Consider the following 27,942-nt stretch of genomic DNA (forward strand, 5'->3'; position numbering starts at 1 on the left):
TGATGTAAATGGGACTAACACCACTGACGTGAGTGGACTTGTGCCTCACTGAAGCAGGGCTGCGGATGGCATAAATCTACAGGCCTGCTCTGCAAAAGGCTTTGTCCTAACATTGTCAATGCCGCCAGTTAAATTGTTATTGGTGTAGGCCCCCGTTTTTTTTTTTTTTCCCCCTGATAGCTTTGGCCACAAAGTTGCATGGACTGGAGCCAGGCAGTAGCAATGACAAGCCTGCCGCCTCCAAAGATGGAAAAACTCTCTGAAAGCGGGTTCCGGCTTGAGTGTTAACCGGCGCCTGTGGACAGCTCCTTCGTCTGTGCTTTGAACTAAGCTTTGCAAAGCATCGAGGCCTGGCCCCAGCCTGGCTGTGGGAGTGAAATGGGAGGACTCGTTAATAAACACTGTTTTCTAGAATGTCTGGGCTGCGGGAGTCTTTGAGGCTTTGCTCTTAGGATTTTTACAAAGCTGTTCCCCTTCCCCTCCCTTTGGCTCCTTTGCTGGCTTCCCTTCCAGCTGCAGTATGACCCACTTGGTGTTGGTGCCACAGGGCGCTGGCCTGAAGCCTTCTTTAGGCAGAGCACAGAGACCTCCCTGATCCTCAGCCCAGCCCAGCGCAGGTGGGGAGGGAGGAGGAGGTCCAGTTTCCTTACTAACTCAGTCAGCCTCTGCTGAGTCTCCAGGCACAGGGAATCCTTCTCCTGGCAGATGAAGCCTGGGTGGCAGAGCATCTCACTGGTCTCCTGGGAGATTAAAGAGCAAAGTCTGGTGTTAACCTGAGCTTCTCCTGCACTCCGAGATGCACTAAACTCTCTGGATGTCAGGAGGTGATCTCGGCGATTACATGCACCAGTGCCTCTTGCAATCTGTACAGTAAATGGGTTCAGTCTTCGCTTTAGTGAGTGAAGGAGGGTAGTAGTCTTTGGACTTCTCCAGCAGCTTCCATCCAAGGATCTCAAGTCCCTTTAACAGTATGAAAGATGGCAGGAGATTGTTGTCTGCTGGGGAAACAGAGGCACAGCTGGGACGTGGCCTGCTCCTAGACACGGGGGATTTCTACTCAGCAGTGGCCTGTGTGTGTGGAGTGTTGTGTCTTTCTGCTTCCCACCAACACTGATGTCAGAGTTATACTTAGCTCAGGGTAACAGGATGTGGCAGAGCCTGAAACAGAACCCAGCTCTCTGCCTCCACTTCCTGCCTGACAACCGCACGGCCATCCTTTTGCCTGAGAGGGAGCTGCTGCATCTTCTCACAGGGGTACCTGGATATGCTCCCTGGGGCCTGTAGACCTCTGCATCTCCCAGGCTGCTTCAGGCTCGCTCCCTTTGTTATTGCTTGTAGCATAAATCACTTGATATCCCTGAGCCTCAGCATTGCTATAGGAGTCTGGGAGGGCCGATCCCTTCGCTACTCACGGCTCTTGTTCCCGAATGGAGGACCCAAGTCCAAGCAAGTGTGGTGCTCTCCTGATTAGCAATAGGGAGCCTGATTGCGCCTGGCGACCTTGGCTGCTAGGGACAGGAGATCAAAGGGGGCTGGCCGTGACAGCTCTGTCCCAAGCACAGTGACCTCACGAGGCAGCCCGGTCCCCTTCTCAAGGTGGGCGAATGTCTACTTCATGCCTTTGCTCTGCTTGGCAGCCAGGAAAGAACAGTGTGTGCTGCTAATGACCCTTTTGGTTGACTGTAGACCATTTCCCACCCCCTCTCCCGCCGATCTGATACAGCCGTGAAAGACCCTGCCGGATGGCACGTGATCTGTAAACATCAAAAGTGGCACTGCATTTTCAGATTGTTCAATGGGTGCCCCACTGCTACAACTGTGCGTGGGGGAGAGAGAGAAAATACTTGTCACAAGGCACCGAAGTGGAAATTCTTCCGCCATTGGGCTTGGCGCGTGGCGTTTTCTGCTGGTGCTCCCATTGCAAATTGACTGGATTTCTCCCTCCGCAATACCTGAGTGATAACTGCTCTGAAATCTGCACTGAGGTAGGCGGGAGGAGGGGGGGGAGGGGAGGGGAAGGTTTTGTTTTTAAAAGGGGGTTTTGTGTAAAAAAAAAAAAAAAAAAAAAAGTCATTTTATGTTTATTTTGATGAAAACAGGTGACCAGAGAGAGCTGCTGGAAGCAGGGGTTGGTTTTAGCCATTGGATCAGCAACATTCCTCATTCTCCATCCTCCTTGATGCCCCTGCAATTTAGTTCCTTCCGGTGGCTTCTGTGCTTTCCTACTCCCTTCCAGAGATAGCTGACGATATTAACTCTGATCTCCGAAATGCAAGGGGCTTGGGTCCTGTCTCCCTGGAGGAACCAATCTTCTCTCCACTTTACTTTGTGCTGCTGTAGCAGTCGAGATAAGGGTGAACATTTTCCGAGCTTTTTGGCAGAAAATTGGGGTTTCAGCTACATAAAAAGTGTTTTTTTCTTCCCATGGAAAAGTTTGGTTTTTGGCACAAGATTGAAATCCGAAATATTTTGGGCAAAATCCAAAATATTTAAATTACGAAAAGCTGCTGTCATGCCTCATGGGAGTTGTAGTTTAAGTGCCTCACACTCCCATTCTCTGTCAGTTGAGCTTCCTGGCTGGATTGCACCTCCCATGATGCACTCCCAACAGGGGAGATAGTGATGCATCATGGGATACCCAGTCTATAAAGGTGAATGGGAATACGAGGCACCCAAACTACAACTCCCATGAGGCACTGCAGCACCATTTCAAAACAGAAACATTTTGGGTTTTGGCCAACCTCTGTCAGTTTGATTTTTGGCCCAACACTTGAAATTATCGGCCGTCTTTGAGGTCAGCCGGGGGCTCTCCAGCCAGGAGTCCCGAGATTTAAACAGCTGAGCAGTGTCAGCGTGCAAGACTTTGACTCTGGAGCTATTGTGTCAGTGGGAGAAGAAAGAGGGTGGAGGACTATGTGGTTAAAGCACTAAAGTGGAACTCCGTTCCTGTCTCTGCCATGGTTTTCTGTGGCCTTGGGGAAGTCACTTGACATCTGAGCCTCAATTCCCACTGTGTAAAATTGGCAGAGGTTTGAGTGTGGGTGTGTGTGTGTTATCCTTCCCAATTCCTACCCCACAGGGGTGTTAGGAGGCTATGTTAATCGTGGGACAATCTGAAACCATGATGAGGGTGACCAGCATGACAAGTCCAAAAGGGACGCAGCCTCTGTGCAGATAGATTGCCAGCCCAGCTCACCTCTAGCGAGGTCCTTCACATGATCTGGCCAACTCTTCTGTGGCTATGTCTCTTGCTGGTGATCTTAAGCCACTGAAGCTTGTGGTGCCCATGTGGTCACGGGCCCTGCAGTGGCCTTCCTGGGCAAATGCCCTTTGTTCTTGCATGCTAATAACACGTCTCTATGAAGACAGTTGCTCAAACTGAACCAGCGTTGATGGAGGTGGTTGGTGGGGTCAGCCACAACCATCCTCTTTGCTGATCTTGTCCTGCCAATTAATATGGAGCAACCGACAAGTCCTTTTGTTCATCCCTTGTGGCTCCTTAGAGACTAACGCATTTAATTGGGCATAAGCTATCGTGGGCTAAAACCCACTTCACCAGATGCCCAAATAAATGTGTTTGTCTCTAAGGTGCCACAAGGACGCCTCTTTGTTTTTGCTGATACAGACTAACACCGCTGCCCCTCTGAAACCAGTTGTTACCCCAGGTGACACCCTGGTTTTGGGTCCAGCCTGTTGAGCTGGTACTGCCCGGAGCGGCGGGGTGCGGGGGTCCGCCCTGGTCAGCTGGTCCTGGCCCCGAGGGGACAGGGTTGGGGTGGGTTCCCCCTTGACGCCACGTTGCCCCAGGGGCGGGTTTGGGCCGGTTCTGGCGGAGCCTCTGCGGCCGTCCCCGCTCCGGCAGGGGCGCTCAGCCCCAGAGACCTCCCCGCCCGGCCCGGGCAGCGCCCGCTCGGAGAACAGGACCCTGCCCGGGTAGGCTGGACCGGGCGGGGTCTGGACCGAGCCCGTTCCGGTCCAACGCCTCTCTCCCGAGTCCTCCACGGAGCAGGGGGGCAGAGCCGAGCCGAGCCGAGCCGCGGCAGGAGCCATCGGGGATTAGGGGCGAGGGACCCGCGGCCGCTTTCTTCCGTGTTCCGGCTTCCTGCAGCCAGCCGCGGCGGCGCGGGGCAGGGATGCGGCCGGGCGCCGGCGGCGGGGCCGCTGCGGGGCTGGGGATGGCCCCGCACGTCTAGGTAAGGGGCCGGCCGCGCCCCCCTGGCTCCGGGCCAGGGCGGGGGAGGGCTGGGATCCGCCCCCCACCCTGGCTGGGGCTCAGCAGCTGCCCAGGCTCGGGGGCTGGGCACGGGGGGTCTGTCTCTGTCCGTCCGTCCGTCCGTCCGTCCCACCTCCTGGCCGCTCCGGGGGGGGGGGGCTCTGGGGGGTCTGCTCCCGGCTCTGGGGGTGCAATAGGCTAGTTGCGGGGGTGGGAGCGCCTGGCCGCCCCCGTCCCGGAGCAGGGACCCCGATGTGCTGGGCGCTGTCCCCGGTGAGGGCAGCCGGGGACCGGCAGCCAGGACGCCTGGGTTCTATTCTCAGCTCCGGGAAGGCAGGGCCGGCTTCGGGGTTAGCGCGGGGGACCGGTAGCCAGGACGCCTGGGTTCTATTCTTAGCTCCGGGAAGGCAGGGCCGGCTTCGGGGTTAGCGCGGGGGACCGGTAGCCAGGACGCCTGGGTTCTATTCTTAGCTCCGGGAAGGCAGGGCCGGCTTCGGGGTTAGCGCGGGGGACCGGCAGCCAGGACGCCTCGGGTTCTGTTCCTGGTTCTGCCACTGACTTACTGAATGGCCGCGGGAAAGTCACTTCCCCCCCCCTCCTGCCTCAGTTTCCCCCATCTGTAAACTGGGGTAGCGACACTGGCTGAAGTGCCCTAAAGGAGGATTAGACAGTGTTTTGAAAATGCAAAGGGCCAATTCTTAGCCGTTTGATTGGGCCGGGCTGTTGCCCTGCTGTCTAGCCCAAGTGTAACTGTGATTGCATTCTGCCTCCTCAGATTCCTCCCCCAGTGTCACTCGGGTACAGCCGTCTCCTTCCCTTCCTGTCCTAAACCTGGGGCTCCGCGTGGCTGTAGAGCAGCCCCTGCGTTCTACCCCAGAAGCTGCTGCATTTCAGAGGGCCTGGGTGACGCGACGCTCAGACGCTTCCTTTGGGCGCATTGGCAAAGCCCTCTGGGGTGAAAAGCACCGTAGGCATCTCGGGTATTTTTAGCAGCGGCGGTGAGTGACACCCGAGTGGGTACGCAGATTGAGGCGGCAGGCATGGCGGAAATTTACAGTGAGCGGAGGGAGATGGGGCCTCCCCGTGGAGCACGCCTTGTCCGGTTCATTCACACGTGCCTGGTGGCCGTTTGTGCGACAGCAGCGCCCAGTGCTGGGCGCTGTCCAAACCCAGGCTAAGAGACGGTCCTGGCCCTGAGGGGCTGATAGATTGGAACGACAAGGCAGTGGGGGGGCAGGGGGGCAGATTTTCAGAGCAGCTCAGGGCCAGCGCTCGGCACTCGCAATCCCGGCCTTCAGCACTCACTTGGCAAACCTGGTCTGTGCCTAGTCCCGGAACCAAAGCCCTAGGTCTAGTCTCGCGTTTTCAGGTTCAGCCTCGTTTTGCAACTCCAAAGGGACCTTTCCATGCCCCCCGCTGCCCTTAAACCCTTTCCAGCTCCTCCCCTCATCTTTGCACACCCCCAACCCAGCACCTGTTTCCTGACTCCAACACCCCTTCCCTCTGCCTGTACGGAGCCAGGCACTCCGGGCTTTGTGGCCTGTGGTAACCGCTCCCCCATAAACCGAGAGGCAGTAAAATCAACGTGGCACATCTTCAATGGGGGAGGGCAGTTGGGTTCAGGCTGGAGTTTGGGGGTGGCTGTCACATCAGGTGGCACCGTGGATGGCACAGGCCTTAAGGCTATCGCTGGGATGCTAGCTTCACACACCATAGCTGTACCAGTCTCTAGGGCTCCATTCACAGATTATCAGCAGGTCACCCAAGGTAGGAGGGTAAAGAAGGGGATCTGCCCTCATGAGCTGCCTGCAGAGGTACTGAGTCACCGCTGGCCACGTGCAGGAAATGCTGAGGAAGCAGAATGGGGCAGGGTAGTTGGGAGGATGGAGTTTGCACTCTGAACCCAGCTGCCTGGCAGCTCCCAGGTAATTAGCTGTCGAGGGGAAGTTGCACTTGTCGTTGGAAGAGAAGCCAAAATAACTCTTAGCGGGTTTTTCTCCACCCGGAGTAAGAGTGACGCTGGGCCCTTCTCCAGCATTTTCTACTCGGGGATCTCAAAGTGCTTCGTGTGTGTTGGGGAGTTAAGACTCAAAATCCCATCTGAGGTGGGTCAGTATCGTTATCCCCATTTCAGATGGGGGAAACTGAGGCACGGGGGGATGGGAGGGACTTGCCTGGGGTGAGACAGTGGGTTCGTGGCAAAGCTGGGAGTAGCACCTAATAGTCCTGGTTCCAAGACACCCCTGCTCTAATCACTAAACACACTCTCCTTCCAGAGTTGGGATTAGAACCCAGGAGTTCCTTGGGCCCTCTGCTCTAACACTAGACCCCACTGCTTCCCAGAGCCAGGACTGGCACCCAGGAGTCTTGGGTCCCAGTCTTCTGCTCTAACCATTAGACTCACTGCCTGAAACTTCTGTACTTTTTAACTTGTCATCTGAATTTAGACGAGGGGTGGGTGTTTGTATATATAATTATTATTTGCATTATCAAAGTACCAAAGAGCCCTAGTCAGGGACCAGGACCCTGCTGAGCCAGTCGCTGTGCTATATATGTATTTACTCTCCTTTTTATGTTTCACGTGGTAGATCACATTAAAATGTAATTTAGTGAACAGAAATTTGCTTGGAAAATGTCAGTTTCCCTCCAGTTTGAGTTGCATCTGGGTTTGTGATCAGCGTGTGCTGGGTCTGGGTGACTGCGATTTCAGCTGGTATAAAAGCTGGAGAAAATGTGAATGTTGTCAGGAGATATTTTGGGGTGTGGTGGGGGGAAGGTAGGTGTTGGCCCCCCTGATGCCCATACCCTCTGGTTAGGAGACTCAGTTGTTAACTTCAGTGGGAGTCAGGGACTGCTGGGCTCTGTTCCCAGCTCTGCCACTGACTTGCTGTGGGACCCTGGGGAAGTCACAGCCCTGCTCCGTGCCTCAGTTTCCCCTCCCACCCTTGTCTATTCAGCCAGTGAGCTCTGTGGGGCAGGGACTGCCTCTTATTATGTGCAGGTGCTGCTATCATGCAAACAGACCCTGACCCACGTCTCAGGCTGCTTCCCAGTATTGAACTGAAAGTGGCGAGAGGAGGTTGTGCGAAGGGAGCGGGGTGGAGGAGTGAAGAGTGGTGGGCCAGGAGAGATGGCGAGGAGGGGTGGAGGTCTGGGGCCATGGCAGCTCTCTGTGTGGGGTGGAGGGGGCAGCAGGCAATCGTGGGGGGCTGGGCTGTGCCTGGCATTCCAGCTGGTGCTTCCCGGGGCTGGGAGGTGGAGGGGGTCGGCTGATGTGGGTGTCAGGGATAATCAGAGGAGGCAGAACGCAGTGTCCTGGAGAGATGGCTGAGAGGCCCTGGCCTGGGCTTGGAGCTGCTGGAGGAGGCAGGATCCCAGGGTGGGTGGAGAGTTTGGCCCTAGGTCCTCCGAAGTGTTGGAGGGACCTGTTCAGTCCATCCAGCAAGTCCCCGTCCCCATCCTTCCCAAGGGGGCATTTGTGGCACCCACAGTGTGGTCCAGGGCACACATTTGCTGCCTTTGTTTCCTTCCTACTCCCCATTGTGGGCTTATTCTGGGGGGGATTTGGAACACTGTCTTCAGCTTTCCTCGGGCGCAGCGTGCGCTGCAGGGGTCGCAGCAGGGGACTTTGAGTTAGGACTCCTGGGTTCCTTTCGCGCCTTTGGGAGGGGCAGCTGTAGAGCTGGGAGTCAGGACACCTGGGTTCTGTTTCAGCTCTGGGAAGGACGTACTGTGTGTAGTGGCTCATGCTGGGGGACAAGAATCAGGACCCTGGATTCTGTTTCTAACTCCCCCACCGCCCACTTGCTGGGTGATCTTGGGCAGGTCGCTTCCCCGCTCTGTGCCTCAGTTCCCCTTCCCCCTCCCCCACATCTGTAGTATATTCCCCAGATCTCTGCGTGCAAACGGTATAAACACAGAGGCCTATGAGCTGATGGGGAAGCTGGGAAAGGCCCAGTGCCGAAAGAGTTAAACCTTCCTGAGGCTTGTGAATGACCCTGTTGTCATAGCATCAGGGACAGGCAAGGTGTAGAACTCTGTTAAACTCCCATCCACGCAACCCCCCTCTGCAGAAATACAAAGTTTTGTTTGCCAAGGGAGGGTGCAAAGGAGAAGGACAGGGAGGGCCAGGTGCTAAGATTCCCCTCCCCCACCATGTTCCCTCAATGTCACCACACCTGCTTCCTCCCCAGGTCCCCGCTTGGCCTCCCCAGGGTTGTTAGCAGGGATCCTGCCAGCTGCCGGGGGCCCTGGGTCATGGCTTCCTGGGGAGCAGGAGGGTGATGGGGAGTAGCAGATGGGAGATTCCTAGCTCTCCGGTGAGTGGAGACACCAGCCGTCCTCTTCTGAGGATGAGGGGTGAGGAGGCAGAGACATGGGGAACGGGGGATGTCAGTGATGGATGGACAGTCAACCTGTGGAACTCGCTGCCAGGGGATGTTGTGAAGGCCAAAACTAGAACGGGGCTCAAAAAAGAATGAGATCTGTTCATGGAGGACAGGTCCATCAGTGGCCATTAGCCAAGATGGGTAGGGGACGCAACCCCATGCTCTGAGTGTCCTATAGCCTCTGACTGCCAGAAGCTGGGACTGGACGACAGGGGGTGGATCACTCGATAATCGCCCTGTTCTGTGTGCTCCCTCTGAAGCACCTGGCATTGGCCACTGTCGGAAGTGGGCTCGATGGCCCGTTGGTGTGACCCGGCGTGGCCGTTCCTACGGACCTGTCCGCTCGTGCGCGGCATTGCACCCTGTCATTTCATACGGCCAGAAGGGGCTATTCCATCGTCTAGTCTGGCCCTCCATATAGCTACAGGCCATTAATGTTCCTCCTGTGTTAAATCCAAAGACTTCAGCTCGACGAAAGCATTTCAATCCTCAGGAGACTAACCTGCCTTGGCAGAGACTGCGGGACCTCTGCAGGGTTGGTCGCAGGGTTCGTGCCGGCTGTGCCCAAGGCCCCTGCCGTGGCAGGGAGTTGATCAGGTGTGATATGTCCAGGTGATCCCAGCAGGAGCCTGGTGCCCCGTGCTGCGGAGGAAGGAGAATCCACCCCATGAGGTCCCTGCCAATCTGCTTGGGCTGGGGAGGTGGGAAATCCTGTACAAACCCCAAATCTGGCAACCAGTCTGACCCTGAGCAAGTCAGCGGGACACGCCAGCCGGGCAGCGAAGACAGGGTCACCGGCCACCTCTGATCCTCCTTCAGAGGCAGGCTCTTAACCAATCCAGATGCTTTTCCTCTGTTGTTAACCCACTGTAGACCACCTGGTCAGTCTATCTTGCTGTGAGAATTAGGTATCGAAGTATGAAATGAAGCCACGAATTCCCACGGCCGTGGCTCTTTTGGGCAATGTTAATTTGGCTCCTGAACCCCTGAGGTCTGAGTATCGCTGCTCTAGACACTTGTGTCCTGCCTCGTGGGGAGGGGAGACGCAGAGGAGACGAAAGCTCCTGGCCTGAAAAGGGGGGTGGGAGGGGAGAGAGACAATGCCCAGATCGGACCCTCACTGGGGCGTCCTCTCCCGCTGGCCCACAAACCCCTCTCATCTTCTGCTTGCTCCCTGGGCTCGCCCATCGTCTGCATAAGCCCCTCTCCTGTTCAGCCCTGAAGTGTGTGTGTGGGAGAGAGTTCGCTCTCTAGTGGCCGGGCCCACGGCTGGGGGGGAAGGAACCTGCGACTGCTCTCCCTATGGCGGGCTATTGCAAGGGGATGTCCAGGGTTCAAATCCTGGCTCTCCAAGGTGGCCATATATTGTTACGTGATCCTTGGTCCCTCTACCAGCTGACGACTCCTGACGGGCTGTGGATGAGCTGGGACGAGTGGATGCTTTGCAAGCGGTGCAGAGTCCCTCCTGCCACGGGCAGGTCGGGACGGGGGATGATAGAATCCATGTCTCTCCCCAGTCTGGCCAATCCCTAGGGCCTGGGATTGGAGTTTGCCTGCCTGGCACCCCCAGCAGTGGGTGAGGGCACCTAGTTTGCTTATGAGAATGTGCTATGGGACTGTGTCAAAAGCCCTATTAAAACCAGGAGAGATCACTCCTACTGTTTCGCCCATGCCTAGGCCAGTAACCTTGTCAAAGAAGGAAATTAGATTGGTTTGGCATGATTTGTTCTTGTCAGATCCATGCTGGCTAGCCCTTATTACCCTGTTATCCTCAAGATGCTTACAAACTGACTTGTTTGCTCTGGTACCAAGTTGGACTGATGGGTCAATAATTCCCCAGGTCCTCTTTATTACCCCTTTTAAGGATAGGTCCTGTGTTTGCCCTCGCTAATCCTCTGGGACCTGACCTGTTCTCCTCGAGTTTGCAAAGATATTTTCTCACATTTCCAAGCTTGATTCAGCTAGTTCCTTAAGTAGCGTGGTGTGAATTTCATCAGGCCCTGCTGACTTGAATACATCTAACTTACCTAAATGTTCTTTAACCCATTCTTTCCTTCTTCTGGCTTCAGTTCCTTCCCCCTTGTTAATGATAATTGTGTTAAGCATCTGGTCAGAATTAATCTTTGTAGTGAAGACTGAAGCAAAATAGGTATTAAACACCTCCGCCTTCTTGATGTCAACATCCATTATTAGCTTCCCTTCCCTGCTAAGGAGAGGACCTTCCCTTTCCTTTGTCTTTCTCTTGCTCCTAATGTATTTACAGAACCTCTTTTATGCTTCTAGTTAAGTGTAACTCACCTTGTGCCTTTGCACCTGGGCCATTCGTTTATATTCATCCTTAACAATGTGTCCACATCCCACTAGGCTGTAGATCCTACTAAAGAGGAGGGGATAGAAGCTGATCCTACTCTTTGTGGGATTCCCTTTTTGATTTTCAGGTCATTAAAGAATTCTGGATGGATCCCTACTGGCCTCTCACTATTCTGGCTCTCTTTCCTTTGCACCAGGATATTTGCAGAGCTTTCTGCACCCTGGGGCCTGCCGGGTATTCTCCACAGTGGTCTCCACTAGTTAGAAGAGCCTTCCGCTCCATGCCTCCTACCATGGAGACACTTCCATAAGCTAACGGCATCTCCCTGAGGCAGCTACCCCTAGCCCTGATGCTCCTTTGCTATGCTGCAGCTTACAGACTGTGTGCCAAGCAGATGCAGCTTCCCAAGAGCCTTCTGTATCGCGGTGAGATCTCTTAGGGCTGTGGAATAGTCTGCCAAGGGAAGTGGGGGAAGCTTTGTCCCCAGGGACCCTTAAAGCTAGACAGGACAGAGGCGCAGGAAAATGTGTTGTCAGGAACAAGCCTGCTGGGCCCGAAAGGGTCTCTTCTGTGTCCAGCTCCTGTGATCCGACGTTCCAACAGAGAGCGAAGCCCCACGGAGCTCTCGCTTGCATTTCTGAGCAAAAAAGAAAAGCCAAAGGGCCGGATCCTCAGCGGCTGTAAATCTGCCACTGTGGCACGGTTTTGATTTACCCCAGCTGGGGATCTGGCCCCACGAATGCAGTCAGGTGACACTGCACGTACCCCTGAGCTGATCGGATCAGAGCTGGCTTGGCCACACAGTACTGTCTGGATCTGGTGGTCTCCATGGGAATAAGCTGGCTTTTAGCCCAAAGCCAGCCTTGGTAAGGCTCCTGCTTGCAAAATAAAAGTCCTGGGGGGGGCTGTAGGGGCGATCCTTGTTCGTGCGGGACGTGCGAGGTAAAGGTCTGTGTACAGTGGGGTACGTGCTTCCCTGGCCAGAGGTCCAGAGTTCCCACTTCTTAGCAAGATGAGACGGAGGCAGAAGGGAAGGTGCCGGGATCTGCCCCTGACTGGCTAAACTCTGAAGGCAAGATCCTGCATCTGGTTTAGCATCCACTCTGCGGAGCCCTATGCGAGCGGGATGAGAAATTTGCAAATAGCCCCTTGTCCGTGGAGGTGTTAGAGATCCCGTGGCCCTTCTTGTGAGTGCCAGGGTGTTCGCACCAGCGTCCAGGCCAAATTCCAGAACTGGACCGGAACAGAAGGGGGCTGCGGGCTGGGAGCGAGGCGCATCGGTAGAGCTGGGCCGGGTTCGAGGGCTGGAATGGCAGGGGGGCTGCAGGTCGGGATCGAGATGTCTGCCCCCCCCTCGGAACCTGCCTGTCATTCTCATGGCAGCGGCAGCTCCAGGAAGCGGGTCACAATGTCGCCACGGTGCCACCGCTCCCAGGCCGTAACAAGCCGGGGTTTGGTTTCTCTCCCCGCAGGAGGGCTCCGAGCTGGAGATGAAGGGGTTGGCCTGACCCCGAGGGCCGTCCTGTTGATGAGAGGGAGCCCCCGGCCATGGGCAGCCACGAGAAGGAGCCGGCCTCCCCCCGGAGGGCACCGGCGCCGTCCAGGTCCAACAGCATCGTGTCTTCCAAGCACAGCAGCGCCCACCAGGTCTGGCATCTCCCCTCCCTCTCGCCAATGCTCCCACCAGACCCTCCCCTGCCCCCCGGGACCAGGGCTAGGCCGGGGAGCCTCCTCTCCAGAGATCCCTGGCAGGGGGGACGGGCGAGAGGAGGCCTGGAGACCTCGCCCCAGAACCGGCTGCCCGGCCCCCAAAAAGCAGGGCCAGCCAGAGAGGAGGCCTGTTTGCACCAGGGGTCTGACGCCACCCATCAGTGACTTGGGAGCCAGGGATGTTCTCCTGGGCCCGTGTTGCATTAAGCTGGAGCAAAGGCAGGGGCTGGGAAGAGGTCCGACGGGGAACCCAGCCCCCTGCTGTCCCCACCCGCAGTACGGCACGGCCGTTCCCTAGTGCCGAATGGCGCTGGTGCCCCCACAGCCCTGGGCGGTGTGTGCGAGACAGAGAGAGATCATGGTCCATCACGCCAAGGAAGGCGCATCCCGGGGCACTAAGGGAGCAGCGCAGGGGTTGCTATAAGACTTGTTACCTCCCTCGGCGCCCGGGGGTGGGCAGCGTTGCGGCCTGTCCGTTCCCAGTCAGACCCCCCCCACCCGTGTGCTGCAGGGCTCCGAGTGCTGGGAGGTGGTGGACGAGCCCCGGGGCAGGATCGGGCCCGGCCAGGAGCTGGAGCGGCACGAGGGCTACCTGCTGAAGAAGAGGAAGTGGCCCCTGAAGGGCTGGCACAAGGTGAGAAGGCAAAGGGGGGGGATAGAAAACCACTCCCCTTCCACAACCCGGCACCCTGCTGTCACATCACTGTCTCCTTGCAGTGCAGCTGGGGGACTGCGAAGGGAAACTCGGGGCATTGCCCCAGCAGGAGGCGCTCTTCCCCACGCCGGCGCTGATCGAATACCCCAGCAAGGCCCTGCCTGCATCATTACAGAGCCCAGGGATGGGGGGTATCTGGCTAACACTGGGGCATTCGTTGACCCTGGTTTCTTTGGTCAGCTCCCAGCTTGGGTGGTTACGTTCTGCCTCCAGGGGATTTCCCTCTGCAGCTTCACAGTCCTCCTTCACTTCCTGTCCTAAACTGCCACGCGTTGTTAAATAGCTTCCAGCCCAGGCCTGGCTGCATTTCGCGGCTCTGTGAGCCATCCGTGGGCAGTGTGGCTGTTAATTGGGTCCTGCACTCCACCCCAGAGGCGGCTGTATTTCAGTGCTGCTGGAAGCGATTCCTGGATGTCATTTGGAAGGTGTTCTGGCATCCTCTAGGTGCCTTGAATCCAGCGCGTGAGCAGGGCTTCTGGGGGCAGATCATGCTGCCCTCTGCCCCCGGCATCCCCGCCCTCTTCTCCCTCCTTCAGCCTCGTTTCCTTCTCCTCTTCCTCCTGCAGAGATACTTCGTGCTGGAGGAGGGGATCCTGAAATACGCCACCACGCGCCAGGATGTGAGTATTGCACAGGGCTGGGTGCCTGTCCTGGCCTCTGGGCAATCACGGGGCTGGCCGGGGGCCAGGATCAGTCTGCCTGGGGGAGGCGTGCTGGAGCCGGCTTGCAAGGACCCTATGGATCGCACCCCCATTTCACCACCATCCCCCTGCCCCAAGTGGGACTGGTTAGGAAGGGGTCTCTCAGTGGGGACCTTTCTTCCCCCGATCCAGGTGGGGTGAGGTGGGCGGGGCGGCACGGCACACTGAGACGCAGGGGTGGAATCCCACGTGCCCGGGCACTGCCCGGTGCCCACTTGCGCCCCAGCTGACCTGGGCCTGCAACCCCGCCCCTTCCAGGTCCTCAAGGGCAAGCTGCACGGCTCCATCGACGTCTGTCTGTCCGTCATGTCCATCAACAGGAAAGCGCAGCGCGTGGACCTGGACACGGAGGAGAACATTTACCACCTCAAGGTCCCGGAGCTCGGCCTGGGCACGGGGAGAGCGGGTGGTGGAGGGAGGAGACAGGATGGGGAGAGCGGGAGTGGGTGGTGGGTGGGGAGAGGCCGGGGCTGTGGAGTGGGGATGTCTGTGGGGGGTGGGTCACACCGTCTCATCTGCCCCCACCTCCCAACTCTCTGGGATCTCCCCCTCCTGCAGATCAAATCCCAAGAGCTCTTTAACAGCTGGGTGGACAAGCTGTGTTCCCACCGCCGGGTGGAGAAGCCCAAGTGTCCTGTGCCCACGGGGGCCCCGGCCGGGCAAGTCCTGCCCCCCGCCCAGGTGAGCGCTGTCCATCTGCTTTGGGAACATGGGATGGGACTGGGGGCAAGTGGAGTGCCCCAGGGGTCGGTCCTGGGGCCGGTTTTGTTCAATATCTTCATAAATGATCTGGAGGATGGTGTGGATTGCACTCTCAGCAAATTTGCGGACGATACTAAACTGGGAGGAGTGGTAGATACGCTGGAGGGGAGGGATAGGATACAGAAGGACCTAGACAAATTGGAGGATTGGGCCAAAAGAAATCTGATGAGGTTCAATAAGGATAAGTGCAGGGTCCTGCACTTAGGACGGAAGAATCCAATGCACCGCTACAGACTAGGGACCGAATGGCTCGGCAGCAGTTCTGCAGAAAAGGACCTAGGGGTGACAGTGGACGAGAAGCTGGATATGAGTCAGCAGTGTGCCCTTGTTGCCAAGAAGGCCAATGGCATTTTGGGATGTATAAGTAGGGGCATAGCGAGCAGATCAAGGGACGTGATCGTCCCCCTCTATTCGACATTGGTGAGGCCTCATCTGGAGTACTGTGTCCAGTTTTGGGCCCCACACTACAAGAAGGATGTGGATAAATTGGAGAGAGTCCAGCGAAGGGCAACAAAAATGATTAGGGGTCTAGAACACATGACTTATGAGGAGAGGCTGAGGGAGCTGGGATTGTTTAGCCTGCAGAAGAGAAGAATGAGGGGGGATTTGATAGCTGCTTTCAACTACCTGAAAGGGGGTTCCAAAGAGGATGGCTCTAGACTGTTCTCAATGGTAGCAGATGACAGAACGAGGAGTAATGGCCTCAAGTTGCAGTGGGGGAGGTTTAGATTGGATATTAGGAAAAACTTTTTCACTATGAGGGTGGTGAAACACTGGAATGCGTTACCTAGGGAGGTGGTGGAATCTCCTTCCTTGGAAGTTTTTAAGGTCAGGCTTGACAAAGCCCTGGCTGGGATGATTTAACTGGGAATTGGTCCTTCTTCGAGCAGGGGGTTGGACTAGATGACCTTCAGGGGTCCCTTCCAACCCTGATATTCTATGATTCTATGATCTGTGGGGTGCGTGTGAGGGTGGGGTGGTCATGGGAGACTCTGCCCCTTTGGGAGATGGAACCCAGGCATCCGGGCCTCCGCCTCCCCCTATGGACAGAGTCTTCCCCTGGGGGCTCCCCTAACCTCTACCCCTGTCTCCCCCAGGGCTACGGCTCCTGGAACCACGTCCTGCCGTTGGATGGCGCCCCAGCCCTGTCCATGCTGAGCAGCCCCCGGGACAAGGTGAACGCCTGGCTGAAGGACAGCGAGGGGCTGGATCAGTGCTCGGCAGGTGAGAGGGGTGGGAAGGCTGGGGCTGGGGTGTGGAATTCGGGGGCTGTGGTGCCCCGACCCCCTCTCCGAACGATGGGGGTGGGGAGTGTGGCACCCACTTGCTCTCGTTCACTGGGGCTGCTTCCCTGTTTCTCTCTGTACCTGGCCCCCGTCTGCCCGCCCATCTCAGAGCTCTCCGAGTGCCAGGGGAAGCTGCAGGAGCTGAACAAGATGCTCCAGAGCCTGGAGACCCTGCACCGCATCCCGTCCGCGCCCCTCATCTCCAACAGCCAGGTGACTGGGGGTGGTGTGAGGGCTGGAACAGGGGGGATGGATCCTTCCTGTAGGGCGGTGCTGGCTCTCTAGGGATACCCTGCAGGGCAGCCGTGGGGCAGTGCTGAGATCAGTGTCCGTACTGCTGAGAGCGGAGAAGACCCCAGATCACAAAGGGGAGCCCAGGAGAGGGATCGTGCCCTAAATCCATGGTGATGGGCTCTACGCAGGGTCCTAGGTGCAAAGCCATCCACATGGGTGGCATGAGTCTGAGCTTCCCATGGGCTGTTGGCAGCGGGTGGGGCAGGCAGTGAGGATGCCGATTCACTAGCCAGGTGCAGCGTGGTTGTTAATTGGGCCCCGTGCTTCACCCCAGAGGTGGCTGCATTTCACCCTCAGCGAGCGATCCCTGTGTGCCACTGGCTGTTAACTGGGCCCCGTGCTTCACCCCAGAGGTGGCTGCATTTCACACTCAGCGAGCGATCCCTGCGTGCCACTGGCTGTTAACGGGGCCCCGTGCTTCACCCCAGAGGTGGCTGCATTTCACCCTCAGCGAGCGATCCCTGCGTGCCATTGGCTGTTAACTGGGCCCCGTGCTTCACCCCAGAGGTGGCTGCATTTCACACTCAGCGAGCGATCCCTGCGTGCCACTGGCTATGGCATCACACCCTGTCACCTGAGTCTGCCCCTCGGCCCCCCTATCCATGGTTCCTTCCCCTCTTGCCAGCGGGGTCTCACGCTCTCTCTTGGTTACAGACCTCAGCAGCTACAGAGAGACCCAAAAAGGGGAAGCGAACCACCAGGATCTGGTGCACCCAGAGCTTTGCCAAAGACGACACCATCGGCAGGGTGAGCGGGGCTCTGCTTTGTGGGGGGAGGGCCTTGCTGATTCGACTTTCCCCAGACCCATGCCGTGCTGGGTTCGAAGGGTAGAGGGCGGCTGGAGCTGACCATAGGAGAGGGAGGCCCCTAGCAAATGAGGGGGCTGGAGGAGGCCACAGCATGAGACCCCCAAGTGGCCTCGAGAGCCCAGATCCCATGCAGAGCAGAGTCAGAGCTTCCAGGGAGATTCCCACGCAAGCCAGATTCCCCGCAGAAGCGCGGCCTAGTGGCTGGAGTGTTGGGGGGGGGTGTCTCTGAGAACGGCACGAAGCCCCTTGCGGGGGGTCAGAAATCAGGCTGACGTATGAAAGGGGGTGCTCTGTGGGGATCTAACCCTTCCCTCCCCCGCTCCGCGCCCCCACAGGTGGGCCGCCTGCACGGCTCCGTCCCCAACCTCTCGCGCTACCTGGAGTCGAGCCAGAGCCAGCCAGCCTTCAGCCTCCCCCCGGAGTACAGCCAGCTGCCGCGGAACTTCTGGATCCTGGCCCAGAAAGGTGGGATGGGTTGGGAGTGGGGGGCAGGGTCAGCCGTGGGGACAGGACATGGGGCCTGCTGCTCTGAGGGCACAAGCTGCTTTGCTTTGAGCGAAAGGACACCCCCCTCCGCCCCCCCGTCGGATTGCCGCCGTCCAGGGAAACGCACAAAGCGCTTTACCTGGTCCAGCCACTGGGGGGAGACAAAGCTCCCTCCACGAGGATTGCTCGGCGGTTTGAGCACTGGCCTGCTAAACCCAGGGTTGTGAGTTCAATCCTTGAGGAGGCCATTTAGGGATCTGGGGCAAAAATTGGGGATTGGTCCTGCTTTGAGCAGGGGGTTGGACTAGATGGCCTACTGAGGTCCCTTCCAACCCTGAGATTCTATGATTCTATGAAAGCTCAGCACCAGGTGAATTTGGGGGACAGCCTGACCTTGTCCCCCCTGCCCCTGTCTCTAGTGCACGGGTCCCTCAGCAGCGTGTTGGCCGTGCTGACCGTGGAGAGGAATCGCCTCCAGGAGATGCGGCGGGCGCTGGATTTGCAACGCCAGGCGGGCAGCGCCAGGAACGCAGCCGTGGCTGGGGTAAGGCCCCAGGTGCGCGTGGCCAGGGAGCCGCGGGCCGATCCCAGCTTTGCCCGCGGGCTGCCGGCGTCCCGGCCCCCTGGATGGGTCATGAGCGGGGAACTGAACCTGGCCGCTCTGCTTGAGCTGACGGGCGAGGCCCGGGGAAGCAGCAGCCTCGCCTTGCCCGCTGCAGCCACTAGAGGGAGACAAAGACCCTGGCGCTGGCGGTCATCGTCCCAGTTCGGCTGCAATTTTCCGGGCTCCAGACCGGAGCGGGGGTCCCCGGGTGGGGAGATCCTGCGCTCCCGCTCCACCTCCCCCAGGCACCTGCCAGCATGGAGGTCCCGCTAGCTAACGAGACGGAGAAGCTCTGGGTCGTGGGTTCGAATCCTGCACGGGGCTGTAGCGACTGGAAGTATGGACCGTTGGGTGGCTCTCTGGTTATGGAGCGTCGGCAGGGCGGCCCTGGGGAGGAAGGCTACACTATGCCACCCGTGATCAGAAGAGCCCGGCAGGTGCCAGGCGGCCCCGCTCCCCAGGGCGTGCAGGAGGCGCCCCGGAGGGGGTGCTGGGCCAGGCCATCGCGAATAGGGGGGTGGGAGGGAGGAAGGAAGGGACATGCTCCCGGGAGCGGCCCCCCCCCCCCCTCAGCGTTCCCTTGTCTCCTCCCGGCCCAGGCTCCCTCGCAGAACCCGGACCATGTGGAGTATCTGCAGCGTTTCCACTCCCTCTCCATCTCCTCCGACGCCACGCTGGACTCGTTCACCTCGCTCCACCCAGACGAGGTCAGGCGCCCTCTGGGACGGGGAGGGAGGGGAGTGAACAAGGGGGGGGTCAAACCTGCCCCTGCCATGGGGGGCCGAGACCCCCCCAGGTGCCTCCTGGCATAGCCCGTGCGCTGTCAGCGAAGGGTTACGGTGACCGTCTCCTTCTGCCCCCTCGCAGCCTGAGGCCCACCTGGCCAAGGGGCGGGAGCAGCAGCTGTCCAACCGCAGCATCGTCTCGCTCTCCGACTCGCACACCGAGTTCTTCGACGCCTGCGAGGTCTTGCTGTCCGCCAGCTCCTCCGAGAACGAGGTGAGGGGCCGGGCTGGGGGGGATCCCCGCTGCAGGGCTGTCCTGCACCTGATCCCAGGCCCTGCTGCCTGGGTTGCGTCAGGTGTCTCATTGGTTCCCTCGGGCTAGCTCCAGGGGTTTCAGCGGGGTCGCCACACCAAGGCTGACGTGGGGGCCGGCTGAGAGCGGTGGTCCTGGATCAGTTATACGTGAGCAGTGAGACCCGCCCATCTGTCCACGCAAACGCACACGCATGTACCTGTGGGCACAGACCTGCACAACCACGGCACGTGTGCGCACAGCCGTGCCCACCTCCGCACACGCACAGACCATGCACAGGACCCTGGGGGCGGGGCTAAGAGAAGGGGGAGGGGCTAAGGAAAGTGGGTGGGGCTAGAGGAAGCCATCCCATGCAAAAGCCCTGGGCCGGCTTTGTTTGCTGCTTTCCTTTCCTTGGCTGGGTTTGGGTTTTGTCGCACTCATTTGGCCTCTCTCTGTTCTCTCTCTTCCGTCCTCCTCTCCGCCCTGGCCCAGGCGCTGGCCGAGAAGCCCCTTCCCCCCCAGCCCCCCAAATCATCCTCATGAGCTTTTATTTGTGTCTCGTGTAGACGCGACCTTGGTGCATTAGAACCATTATCCCGAGAAACCACCCTCCAGCTCCCGCTCTCTGCCTCTCCCCCACCCCCCACTTCTCCCCCTTGAAACCCCCACCCCGATCCTGGGTCTTCTGCGACTGAACCCCCAGCTTCCAGATGACCCCCCTTCCTAGATTCTAGCCACCTCCCTGCCTGCGTCTAGTGGGGGGGCGCAGGGCCCGGAGCCTAGACAGCCCCCTCCTGCCCTGTCTGTGCTTTGGGGCAGGGGGATTCTGGCTCCCAGGGGCTCAGGTTGAACCAGGCTCCCAAATTTGGAGTGGGGTAGTAGCCAAATGCACCCGGGGGCCAGTACACCCCCCCGCCCCCCCAATTCTCCGGAGCCTGGGGGCTGCTCCCCAGCTGGCTCCGAGGGTGGGGGATTTTGCCCCACCGGCTCTAGGGGGAGCGGGGGTGTTTGTGCTTTAACCCTCCCTCCCATCCACGCAGCCCTCGGCCTCCCCACACACCCCCCCCCTGGCTCCCCAGCTCCCGGCGCCCTGCACCAGTTCCAGTCCCATCATTGCCAACCCGGCCTCTGACCTTTCTGCCCCTCCAGGCCTCGGACGACGAGTCCTGCCTCAGCGAGGCCACCAACAGCCTCTCCGACGAGGCTGGGGGGGACGGGCGCCTCCAGAGAGGTATGGGGGGGGCGGATCACCAGGGGTTGGGAGAAGTGCTGGATGATGTGGGGGGCATTGAGGAGGGGGAGGTGATGGGGGGCTGGTGGCTGGGGGGAGGTTAATGGGTGATGGCTGTGGGGAGGGGGAGAGGTTGGGGGCCGATGGCTGGGGGGCTGATGGCGGGGGGGAGGTTAGGGGGTGATGGCTGGGGGGAGCGGGAGAGGCTTGGGGGCCGATGGCTGGGGGGAGGTTAGGGAGTGATGGCTGTGGGGAGGGGAACAAGCTGGGGGGGGGGCTGATGGCTGGGGGAAGGTTAATGGGTGATGGCTGTGGGGAGGGGGAGAGGTTGGGGGCCGATGGCTGGGGGGCTGATGGCTGGGGGGAGGTTAGGGGGCGATGGCTGGGGGGAGCGGGAGAGGCTTGGGGGCTGATGACTGGGGGAAGGTTAGGGAGTGATGGCTGTGGGGAGGGGGACAAGCTGGGGGGGGCTGATGGCTGGGGGAAGGTTGGGGGGTGTTGGCTGGGGGAAGGGGGAGAAGCTGGGGGGCAATAGCTGAGGGAGGGGGATGGGCTGGGGGGGGCATGGCTGCGAGGAGGGGGCCGGGCTAGGGGGGCCGACGGCTAGAGGGAGAAGCTGGGGGTGGTGACCGGGGGGAGGGGAAGGGGACAGGCGGGGGGGGGGGGACCGATGGCTGGGGGGAGGACCCAGTTGACTGCCCCCGCCCGCCCCTAGCAGGCCGAGGCGGGGCGGAAGGCGGGCCGGTGCCCTGCGCCTCCGAGACGGGCGGGGGGACGCTGCCGGCTCCCCCGCCCCTGCCCGCGCTGGTGCCCGCGTGGCTCCCGGGCCGGAGCTGCCTGCCGGCCCCCAGCGTCCCCGCCAGCGACATCAGCTTGTGGAACATCCTGCGCAACAACGTGGGCAAGGACCTGTCCAAGGTGTCTATGCCGGTGCAGCTCAACGAGCCGCTCAACACCCTGCAGCGGCTCTGCGAGGAGCTGGAGTACAGCGGCCTGCTGGACGCCGCCAGCCGCTGCGCCGACCCCTGCGAGCGCCTGGTACGCCCCCCCCCCGCCTCTGATCCTCCCCCCAAGCCCTCTGCCCCGCTCTCACCGGGACAGACCAGTTCTCAGGGGGGCCCTTCTTTGGCCTAGCCCGTCGCTGCGGGGGGTTCCTGGGCTGGCCGGCTGGCCACGTTCCTTCCTGACCCCTCCGGCTCGGGCCCTGAAGCATGAGGGTCGAAGGCCCGGGCAGCTCCTTCCGCAGCCGTTTGTCCTCATTCCTAGAAATGTCTAATCCATTCGCCCTGCAGCAGGGAGGTCCACCCATTCATAGCCCTTTCCGCATGGTCCCACCTCCACGACATGAGTGGAACACGTCTCTCCCTGTAGCTGCCCCTCCACCCTCTTAGCCCTGCCCAGAGCACCACCTGCTCTGGAGCATGGGTGTTACGGCCAGATATGGACCAGGCCCCAGTGACTCTCTTCCCCCCCCAGGTCTGTGTCGCTGCCTTTGCTGTCTCTGCCTACGCCTCCACCTATTACCGTGCGGGCAGCAAACCCTTTAACCCCGTCCTGGGTGAGACGTATGAGTGCGTTCGGCCGGACAAAGGCTTCCGCTTCATCAGCGAGCAGGTACTAAGCCGGCTGGCCAGGCTGGGGCGGGTGGGACACAAGGACAGGAGTCAGCCACTGTAACAAACTGACAGTGGATGTGACCCCCCAGCCCCCTCCTAGGCGGAATCCAAACTGCCTGCTGCATGTGTCATGAGCACCGTACTGCTCGCAGCTGGTGGGGATTCGCCAGGCGTTAGTTTGTCTCTCTCCCCCAAGAAGAACACCCGGGGCACAGAGGAGAGGTGTCCGTAGCTGAGAACGGAGATGGGGGGTGGGGTGGGGGCTGCAGAGGAGAGAAAGCTCTCGTGCAGCAGGTGGGGGGAATTGCACCTTCCCCCAGCCCCAGCTCTCCAGACAGAGGACACAGATGCGTGACGCTGGCCTGGGTGAGGCATGGCTCTTCCTTTCTCTCCCCACTGCCTGCAGGTTTGCCACCACCCGCCCATCTCCGCCTGCCACGCAGAGTCAGACAACTTCATCTTCTGGCAAGGTGAGAACCAGGGGATCAGGGCTGGGTCAGAACCGCCCCGGCAGCAGGATTCCCTGCCCTCTGTGCTCAGGGACTCAGGACCAGGGGCTGGGTCAGAACCGCCCCGGCAGCGGGATTCCCTGCCCTCTGTGCTCAGGGACGCTGGACCAGGAGCTGGATTGGGACCAGGGGCTGGGTCAGAACCGCCCCGGTAGTGGGATTCTCTGCCCTCTGTGCTCAGGGACGCAGGACCAGGGGCTGGGTCAGAACCGCCCGGACAGCAGGATTCCCTGCCCTCTGTGCTCAGGGACGTGGGACCAGGAGCTGGATTGGGACCAGGGGCTGGGTCAGAACCGCCCCGGTAGTGGGATTCTCTGCCCTCTGTGCTCAGGGACGCAGGACCAGGGGCTGGGTCAGAACCGCCCGGACAGCGGGATTCCCTGCACTCTGTGCTCAGGGACGCAGGACCAGGGGCTGGATTGGGACCAGGGGCTGGGTCAGAACCGCCCCGGTAGTGGGATTCTCTGCCCTCTGTGCTCAGGGACGCAGGACCAGGGGCTGGGTCAGAACCGCCCGGACAGCAGGATTCCCTGCCCTCTGTGCTCAGGGACGTGGGACCAGGAGCTGGATTGGGACCAGGGGCTGGGTCAGAACCGCCCCGGTAGTGGGATTCTCTGCCCTCTGTGCTCAGGGACTCAGGACCAGGGGCTGGGTCAGAACCGCCCGGACAGCGGGATTCCCTGCCCTCTGTGCTCAGGGACGTGGGACCAGGAGCTGGACTGGGACCAAGGGCTGGGTCAGAACCGCCCCGGTAGTGGGATTCTCTGCCCTCTGTGCTCAGGGACTCAGGACCAGGGGCTGGGTCAGAACTGCCCCGGTAGCGGGATTCTCTGCCCTCTGTGCTCAGGGACGCGGGACCAGGGGCTGGATTGGGACCAAGGGCTGGGTCAGAACCGCCCCGGTAGCGGGATTCTCTGCCCTCTGTGCATAGGGACGCGGGACCGGGGGCTGGGTCGGGACCAGGGGCTGGATCAGAACCACCCCGGTAGCGGGATTCCCTGCCCTCTGTGCTCAGGGACGCGGGACCAGGGGCTGGGCGTGGGTCAGAGCCAGGTGGGAGGAGTGCTCCTCTGTGCTCAGGAGCGCGGGTTTGGGTCAGCACCGCCCTGAGCGCGCGCCCGTCTCTCTCTGCTCCCTCCAGACATGAAGTGGAAAAATAAATTCTGGGGCAAGTCCCTGGAGATCATCCCTGTGGGGACCGTCAACGTCAAGCTGCCCAGGTGAGTGACTCCCGGGGCTGGCGAGCCCCTGCCCTGGGCCCCTGCCCACCCCCAAGGTGCCGGGTCCCTGCCCCCCAGCGCCCGGTAACTATCTCTCTCCTGGCCAAGGTTCGGGGACCACTTCGAATGGAACAAGGTGACGTCCTGTATCCACAACATCCTGAGCGGCCAGCGCTGGATCGAGCACTACGGCGAGGTCCTGATCCGCAACACCAGGGACAGCACCTGCCACTGCAAGATCACCTTCGGCAAGGTGGGGGGGCCGGCCCCACAGCCTCCCTCGGCCCCCACAGCCCCTCTCGGCCCCCTGCCTTGCCTCCAGCCTCCCACCCCATAGAGCGGGGCCGGGCCCCTCGGCCCCCTGCCTTGCCTCCAGCCTCCTGCCCCATAGAGCGGGGCTGGGTCCCACATCCTCCCTCGGGCCCCACATCCTCACTTGGCCTCCGGCCTTCCCTCCAGCCTCCCGCTCCACAGAGCAGGGCTGGGCCCCAGATCCTCCCTCGGCCCCCACATCCTCCTTCTGCCCCCTTGGCCCCCTGCCTTGCCTCCAGCCTCCCGCCCCATAGAGCGGGGCTGGGCCCCACATCCTCCCTCCACCTTCACAGTCCCCCTCGGCCCCCTGCCTTGCCTCCAGCCTCCCGCTCCACAGAGCAGGGCCGCACCCCACATCCTCTCCTCGGCCCCCACATCCTCCCTTGGCCCCCACAGCCCCCCTCGGCCCCCCGCCTTCCCTCCAGCCTCCCGCTCCACAGAGCGGGGCTGAGCCCCACAACCCCCCTTGGCCCCCCACCTTCCCTCCAGCCTCCTGCCCCATAGAGCGGGGCTGAGCCCCACAACCCCCCTCAGCCCCGCGCCTTCCCTCCAGCCTCCTGCCCCATAGGGCGGGGCTGAGTCCCACAACCCCCCTCGGCCCCGCGCCTTCCCTCCAACCTCCTGCCCCATAGAGTGGGGCCGGGCCCCACATCCTCCCTCGGCCCCCCCGCCTTCCCTCCAACCTCCCACCCCACAGAGTGGGGCCAGGCCCCACATCCTCCCTCGGCCCCACAGTCTCCCTCGGCCCCCCGCCTTCTCTCCAGCCTCCCACCCCACAGAGCGGGGCTGGGCCCCACAGCCTCCCTCGGCCCCCACACCTTTAGGGGTGGGTCAGACCCCCCTTCCCTCTTCCACTCACCCCCTTTTAGCTTCTGCCCCATCTTCTCTTTGCTCCCAGCCTCCCCCTTTCCTTCTCCCCCACCCCATTCACTCCTCCTTTCCCCCCCGCCTGGCATTTCTTCCCCTCCTCCCTTCTCCCCCCCGCCGTGTCTCTCCCCCCTAACCCCTCCCCTCCTCCGGCAGGCCCGCTACTGGGGCTCCAGCGTCAACGAGGTGCAGGGAGCGGTGCTGAGCCGCGGGGGGCAGGTGATCCACCGGCTTTTCGGCAAGTGGCACAAGGGGCTGTACCGTGGGGCGCCCCCGGCGGGCCAGTGCCTCTGGAAACCCAGTAAGAACCGGGGGCTTCTTCCTGGAGGGATCGGCCTTCTATAGGGGACGGGATCACCGCCCCCTGCAGGGACAGACCTCCCATCCCATAGGGTCGGGCCCTCCATAGGGGACTGGGAAACCACCCCCACAGACCTCCCACCCCATAGGGGCCATCCCTCCATAGGGGACTGGATCACCGCCCCCTGCAGCGACAGACCTCCCATCCCATAGGGTCCGGCCCTCCATAGGGGACTGGATCACCACCCCCTGCAGCGACAGACCTCCCATCCCATAGGGTCTGGCCCTCCATAGGGGACTGGATCACCACCCCCTGCAGCGACAGACCTCCCATCCCATAGGGTCCGGCCCTCCATAGGGGACTGGGAAACCACCCCCTGCAGGGACAGACCTCCCATCCCATAGGGTCTGGCCCTCCATAGGGGACTGGGAAACCACCCCCTGCAGGGACAGACCTCCCATCCCATAGGGTCTGGCCCTCCATAGGGGACTGGGAAACCACCCCCTGCAGGGACAGACCTCCCCACTCCATAGGGGCTGGCCCTCCATAGGGGACTGGGAAATCGCCCCCTGCAGGGAGAGTCGCCCCCCACCCCTTAGGGATCGGCCTTCTCTAGGGGATTGGGACATCACACCTATAGCTTTGGCCTCCTTTGGGGGACAAGGGGGGTGTGCTGGCCCCTGCAGGGACAGCACCTCTAAGGGGACTTGTGGGCAATAGCCCTGCACCCCATTACCCTCGTTGCACATGAGGTTTGGGGGGCCCAGGCAGGAACCCCAGTCTGGGCTGTGAGGGAAGCGTCCCTGCTCCCAGCCTCACGCCCCGGCCTGTCCTCGGCGGGGGGAAGGGTGCTCTCCGAGGGTGGGGGGTTGGAGTGGGAGGGGTGCTCAGAGGCCGGGTCTGTATCATCCCCCGCGCAGACCCCATGCCCCGAGAGCACGAGAAGAACTACGGCTTCACGCAGTTCGCCCTGGAGCTGAACGAGCTGACGCCGGAGCTCAAACGCTTCCTGCCCTCCACGGACACGCGGCTGCGCCCCGACCAGCGGTGAGTGCGCCGGGGGTGGGGTCCCCCCCTCTGTAAGGCAGCCCCATCTTCTGATCCGGTGGGGTCTCGCAGGCTCGGGCTGGCTGAGTCCTGGCGCATCTCCTAGGGGAGGGGGGATGTGGTAGAGGGGGTGTAGCTGAGACCCCACAGCTCATTGCAGCTGTGATTCCCCCGCCCACACACAGGTACCTGGAGGAAGGCAACGTGCAGGCGGCAGAGTCCCAGAAGCGCCGGATCGAGCAGCTGCAGAGAGACCGGCGCAGGGTGATGGAGGAGAACAGCATCTCCCACCAGGCCCGCTTCTTCAGGTACCGGCTCCCTGCCCGGCCGCGCCTGCGAGCCACCTCCCTGCCCCGCTCGGAGGAGGGGACCCCAGGGCCCACGTACGGGTCCCCAGGGGGCTGGGCGCCACTCCGGGGTGTTGTGGGACGCCCCCACCCCCGGGGTCCTGGCTCATGCCAAAGCCACACTGTGGTCGCAGGAAACTGGAGCAGGAGAGGGGGCTCCGGTCTGGGAGGGGCCTTGGGACTCAGAAATGGGGGGAGCCCCTGGGATACTTTGGGATATTTGCGGGGGGGGGGGGGGCAGGGAGCGAGTTGGGGTTCAGGCCTGGACGCTGGGCCCAGGTTAGTCGCAAGGCCCGGTCCGCAGTTGTCTGCCCGGCTCTCTGGGGCGCCCCCCGGGGGGCTGAGTCCTGCCCCGGCGCAGCCAGGACCCCCTGCGCCTGACCACGTCCTTCCCCCTCCCCTCTCCTCGGCAGGCGGCAGACGGACCCCGGCGGCAAGGAGTCCTGGGCCAGCAACGACACCTACTGGAAGCTGCGGACGGAGCCCGGCTACACCAGCCTGGACAGCGCCGTGCTGTGGTAGCTGTGGGCGTCCCGGGGGCCGCCCTGCCCAGCGCTCTGTGCCCCTGCCTCCCAAGCACGGATGGATTAGTGGGCAGGGGCTGGGGGCCCCCCCGCGCTGGACAAAGTACAAGGAGGGCAGGGCACTGGATCCCGGCCGCCCCCTCTGGGGTCCGCTGGGACGTTCGCCCGGGTGCCTCGGCAGTGCCCCCCAGTGGACAGGGTGAAGATGCCGCGTGTGAAAGGTGTCCTGGCCCTTCCCGGGTCCGCCCAGCTCCCAGCCCAGCCCCGTCGCTGCTGTCTGCTGGCCGGACAGCCCGCACCCCGCCGGCACCTCGTGGACCATGGGGGGTGCTAACCCCATGCACTTAGTTCTGCCTTCCCCCCCCACGGGGGGCACCACGATGTGGGGCGGGGTGGGGGTGGGGGAAGCTTTTATTTTTCAAATTCTTTGTATTAATTTAAACAAACCTGTACACAGAGGGGCCTGAATTGGGATCCCAACTCAGCCCCGGGGCGGGGTGAACAGCGGCACATGGGAGGGTCTGCACAGGAGATGGGAGAATCCCGGAGGGGAACTGAGCCAGCTGTGTTACCTAATGGTTGGCCTCAGGACTCCTGGGTTCCATTCCCAGCTCCAGGATGGGACTGGAGTCTAGTGGTTAGAGCAGAGGAGCTTTGGGAGCCAGGACG

General features: G+C 61.0%; 1 protein-coding gene across 1 annotated transcript; it reads left to right on the forward strand.

Annotated features, from left to right (window-relative positions):
• The first annotated feature begins 4,108 nt into the window (after positions 1-4,108).
• OSBPL7 (oxysterol binding protein like 7) lies at positions 4,109-27,646 on the forward strand. The gene is made up of 23 exons (XM_077806206.1): positions 4,109-4,193; positions 12,385-12,559; positions 13,134-13,256; positions 13,904-13,957; positions 14,297-14,410; positions 14,597-14,719; positions 15,898-16,024; positions 16,196-16,299; positions 17,035-17,127; positions 17,525-17,654; positions 18,095-18,219; positions 18,879-18,986; positions 19,147-19,278; positions 20,449-20,530; positions 21,246-21,568; positions 22,007-22,144; positions 22,553-22,616; positions 23,797-23,875; positions 23,984-24,128; positions 25,211-25,355; positions 26,276-26,402; positions 26,588-26,710; positions 27,163-27,646. The coding sequence occupies exons 2-23, from the start codon at positions 12,461-12,463 to the stop codon at positions 27,269-27,271; spliced, it is 2,667 nt and encodes an 888-aa protein (XP_077662332.1). The 5' UTR covers positions 4,109-4,193; positions 12,385-12,460; the 3' UTR covers positions 27,272-27,646.
• Positions 27,647-27,942: the final 296 nt, after the last annotated feature.

This window comes from Eretmochelys imbricata, chromosome 27, assembly GCF_965152235.1.
Source record: "Eretmochelys imbricata isolate rEreImb1 chromosome 27, rEreImb1.hap1, whole genome shotgun sequence".
NCBI classification, from domain to species: Eukaryota; Metazoa; Chordata; order Testudines; family Cheloniidae; genus Eretmochelys; species Eretmochelys imbricata.

Excerpts from the sequence above, each read along its gene's own strand:
- OSBPL7 (XM_077806206.1), top strand. The coding sequence starts at position 12,461 with ATGGGCAGCCACGAGAAGGAGCCGGCCTCCCCCCGGAGGGCACCGGCG. Across the intron at positions 17,655-18,094 it reads CTGGATCCTGGCCCAGAAAG|TGCACGGGTCCCTCAGCAGC; the intron begins GTGGGATGGGTT and ends CCCTGTCTCTAG. Across the intron at positions 20,531-21,245 it reads GGACGGGCGCCTCCAGAGAG|CAGGCCGAGGCGGGGCGGAA; the intron begins GTATGGGGGGGG and ends GCCCGCCCCTAG.